Source organism: Silene latifolia, chromosome 11, assembly GCF_048544455.1.
Source record: "Silene latifolia isolate original U9 population chromosome 11, ASM4854445v1, whole genome shotgun sequence".
In the NCBI taxonomy this organism is placed as follows: Eukaryota; Viridiplantae; Streptophyta; class Magnoliopsida; order Caryophyllales; family Caryophyllaceae; genus Silene; species Silene latifolia.
This window is the reverse complement of record NC_133536.1, coordinates 12661627-12666151: the sequence shown is the minus strand read 5'-3', so window position 1 is coordinate 12666151 and position 4525 is coordinate 12661627. Positions and strand designations below refer to the sequence as shown.

At 33.3% G+C, this 4525-nt stretch overlaps 1 protein-coding gene across 1 annotated transcript; it reads left to right on the top strand.

Annotated features, from left to right (window-relative positions):
* The first annotated feature begins 299 nt into the window (after nucleotides 1-299).
* Nucleotides 300-2050, top strand: LOC141611096 (GATA transcription factor 12-like). The gene is made up of 2 exons (XM_074429510.1): nucleotides 300-677; nucleotides 992-2050. Exons 1-2 carry the CDS (start codon nucleotides 453-455, stop codon nucleotides 1739-1741), a joined length of 975 nt encoding a protein of 324 aa, XP_074285611.1. The 5' UTR covers nucleotides 300-452; the 3' UTR covers nucleotides 1742-2050.
* Nucleotides 2051-4525: the final 2475 nt, after the last annotated feature.

The following is a 4525-nucleotide window of genomic DNA, read 5'->3' as shown; positions in this document are numbered from 1 at the left end:
ATGATATTTTAGTAATCACTTTTACTCACATATAATTCAATGATTGTGTTTGAATCCGTTTTATAACTGCAATAATGTAAAACTGTTCTATACATGACTGACTTCCTAATTAAATTGGAAAAAATTACTAAAAAACAAACAATGTACTAAGTAGATATTTTTAAATTAATAATCCGTATATCAAAGTATTACTACTACATGTTACATTAAATGAAAAAAATAAACAAAAAATGAAATAAAAAATTAATTTGGACCCCCCTTTATAAGAACCTCAAAATCCTTACACTTCCCTCAAACATTCACACTTTCTCACCTCACTCTATTTCAAGACTTTCTCTTCTTTCTCATTTTTCATTTTTATTTTGGTTTAACAAGAACAAATAGCAACATATTACAAAGAAAAATTACATAAATATATAATAAATATTCATATATTTGATTTTGATATTATTATGGAGGGTGCAGATTATTTCGTAGAGGGATTACTAGACTTTACAAATGGTGGAGATGATATGATCACCGACGCATTTTTTCATTCCACCGACGGTAACTCATCCCACACTCCCTTATCCGATAGTTGCAATTCTTCTGGTTCTGGTTCCGGTTCTGGTTTGGGTTCCGCCTCCCGTCCTTCGTCCTTCCCTGACTCACATTTCTCCAATGACCTTTGTGTTCCGGTACGATCATTTTTTCATAATGTATTACAAATTAATCATTAATTAATAGATTTTGATGCTGACGAGGTTTGAACCCAAGTTAGGAGTATGATCGTTCATAATTTTACCAACTAAGCTAATTGACATATAATGTTATAATTTATGTTAATTAATTTACGTTAATTAATGGAAAACCATATTAGAGCATGTAGTTGTATATATGATCATATAGTTTCTAATTTATTTTGTTATTAATTCTATAAAATGGATTACAAGAAGACAAAAAAAATGTAAATTTTGATTATTTGTTAATGTTGTTTGTTTGTTTGTTACAGTGTGATGAGCTGGAGGAGCTAGAATGGCTCTCGAATTTTGTGGAGGAATCATTCTCAACTGAAGAATTACACAAATTCCACCTAATCCCCTCTCAACCAAGCCCAATCCAATACCCAATTCGACAACTTAACCCGAACCCGAACCCAAACCCAAACCCGACTCAGCAAAACCCGTCTACCGTACCCGGAAAGGCTAGGAGCAAGCGGTCCCGGGTGCCACCTTGTGATTGGTCAACACGCCTCCTCATGGTCTCCAACCAAAACCCGTCCCCTGCCACGTCCTCGTCATCGGGCCAAAGCCCGACTTCTGGTCCGAGAAAGCCCGTCAAGAAGCGGGAGAGCGGCGGGGTGGGTGACGATAATGATGGCCTCGAGGTGAGGAGGTGCCTGCATTGTGCGGCCGAGAAGACCCCGCAGTGGCGTACCGGGCCTATGGGCCCGAAGACTTTGTGCAATGCTTGTGGGGTTAGGTATAAGTCGGGCAGGCTGGTGCCTGAATACAGGCCCGCAGCCAGCCCGACTTTTGTGTCAGCTAGACACTCTAATTCACACCGAAAAGTGATGGAATTGCGGAGGCAGAAGGAAGTGCAAAGGCCTCAGCCTCCGCAATTCCTACATCAACAACTTCATCATCATCATCAACCACAACACCAACATCATCATAGTATGATGATGGGAGTATCCAACAATGGAGATGAATACATGAATTATCATCATATGGCTCCTGATTATCGACAAATGATGAGCTAGAATAATTATACTTTAATTTAGTCTAGCATTTCCTTAGAAAAAAAAAAATATTAATAGAATTTAATAAATTATCATCTTTGTTTTTTTGTTTTTTTTGTTCCTTTTAATTTCGAGGAAATAAGGAAAAAATTAAGCAAGGCAGAGGAGGGATACTAGTTGTTTAATTATTTTTGTCTTTATTTTTCCACTTTTTTTTTAATTTGCTTTTGTATTTTATATTTTAACATTTTGTAATCTTTTTTTGCCCAATTTGGCAAATTAAGAATTTGATTTTGTAATTGAAGCTAAGTTAACTTTTTTTAGTTTTTATTTATCAATTTTTTTTTGAGCTACAGTTTATTGATATGTAAAAGACTGAAAGTAGAGTATACAATAATCAAACAGTCTTAAAATGCTTATACACCTTATTTATTACGTACTGTTATTAATACGTGAAAGTAGACAATATTGATAAACTGTTCTATATCGTACGATTAGTGTTTATTACTATAAATTATGAAATATCGTTCTCTTATGATAATATTGTCAAAAAAAAGTGAGAATGTAGCTTGGATTGGAAGTATGGAAAAAAGAAATGAAGTGAAGGAGGCACCAAAAAAGGCTCCACACATGAGGGTGGTTGTTACTTGTATTAATAAGTTTGCTTGAAAGTTGAAACCACACATGCTCTTGTCCCAGTATGGTCATTACGTTGGAGTATGTATGAGTGTAGGACCTTAATGTAAATTGTTTGATTTAGCTATAATTAATGAATTGGGTAAAACTTAAAAGCGGTTGGTGTCATAACATATTCGTATCATGTAATGAAATAGTTGGAGCGGATAAGTAATGTTCTAGTAGTAGTGAATTTAATTATTCTCAACACCATATTCGGAAATCAGTCTACTGAAGTCTATTATTCGTACTCGATCTTTCTCCAATCTTAGTGCGGGTAAGTTTACTCAATTTTCAAGAATTTTAACAATTCAAATGCACATAGACATTTACTCACTAAGTGTCCAAGTCCATGTTAATGTAAATCAATAGATTAAATCAATTATTTACAAAGTAGTTATCGATTGGTTAGTGTGGCTAATGATAGCCTAGGGATTTGGAGACGAAGAGTTGGGAACACTCCCAACTTTGAAATTGTGTTTATACTCAATTGTCAATTGGTGCCATGTTGACCTTTTAATGCTCTATGGTGGGTCTAATTTAATTGTGCTTTTATCAAGTTCTATATGGGGTTGCAGCTCAAATGTTGGAAGCACTAAAACTATAGAATACCTCGTCAATTAGTATAACCGACAAAGTCATAAAAAACTTACGTAACGAATGAAGTATTCTGTATGATTTTAGTCCAAATTTCGTCAATGCCAAATAGCCGATTAGACTCCCTTAAAACAGACATCAATCCGTTCTAACTTTTAATCTGAATACTATGTCAATGACAGGTGATAAGCAACTTAAAACGCAAAAAGGGTTAGGCAACGACCGGGAGCGATTGCTCAAACTATGGAGGGCCGGTGGTCCTAGGTTTAATTAGCTTAATTACACTTGTTTCCATAAAACTTCAATTAATTTAAGATTATCTTATTGTTACATTAAATAGGAGTAATTAAAGGCATAGGGATTATCACAAAGAGAGAGATAGAGCCTCCTAGAATTTAACAACCAATAGAAAATCAAATTAAAGGGTTTGTTTCTAAGTTGTGATTGATCATACAACATGGATTTCAGTGAAATTAAAATTCGAAAGTGTGAGTTTTATGATGATGCATCGTGGTGGATACGACACTAGAGAGTATTTGTATTGATATACTCATATACGAGTACAATTACACGCATAAATAATTAAAAATTAGAGTAGAAGTCAATACATTGGGTGTTAAGACTTGTGATTTGTGAGCATATGCTTCCTTTGAAACATAGCACAATGTAGACACTATGCCTAATTAATAGGGTATATTAACATCTTTACTGTTGTTGGGTCATTTGTTTACTTCTATATACTCTTCATTTTTTATTTTTAAATATAAGTAAATAAGCGATTGGAAATCTGATATAGAGAAAATAAAGTTTTCAGTGAATCTTTTGTCATACCCGGTTGTGTCTTATTCAAATTTTAATCTTATGCATAAGATAATAACCTAATTAACTCGATTAAAATTGGACTTGTTTCATAAAGGAAAATATAAGCAGTCTAAAGCTGAATTGACCAAAACATATTACAATCGTTTTATAAAAGTTGTAATCGGTCCAAAACTGGACCAAACCAAACTACGCCAAAAATGACTAATTTAAAATACAAATTTATTCTCTACACCCCTAAATAACGAAAATCACCCTACCCCTAAGTCCATAACAACTCATATGAAATCATCCTACATTGACCATAGATTATCATTATATTATAAAATCAACTAAATATATTAGGAAAATTTAATTTCTAGTGAGGTTTGTGTTAAGGGTTTGACTAATTCAGCTTTGATAACCTAAAATTTGGGATATTTCCTTTATTTTAGTAATAGAAACTTTGCAGATGTCAGCTAACTCAGCTAGTAAAGTCATAAGAGGCCGTATTAAACTTGAGTTCAAATTCCGTCAAATCAAATTGAGCTTAGTGATTTCTTAAACACACAAAATAAAAAAGTAATATGGAGTAGGAAGTTTGGAAATGTTCCCATATTTACAACTTTAAATTAATATTAAGATAAGTTTTTATAATATTCTTCTAACAAAATTACACAAGTAAGTGGGACTTGAAAGTTGTAAAAATTGTCTACATGATCATAGACAATATGC

Coding starts and splice junctions, on each gene's coding strand:
- LOC141611096 (XM_074429510.1), top strand. CDS start 453: ATGGAGGGTGCAGATTATTTCGTAGAGGGATTACTAGACTTTACAAAT. Junction 678..991: donor CCAATGACCTTTGTGTTCCG/GTACGATCATTT, acceptor TGTTTGTTACAG/TGTGATGAGCTGGAGGAGCT.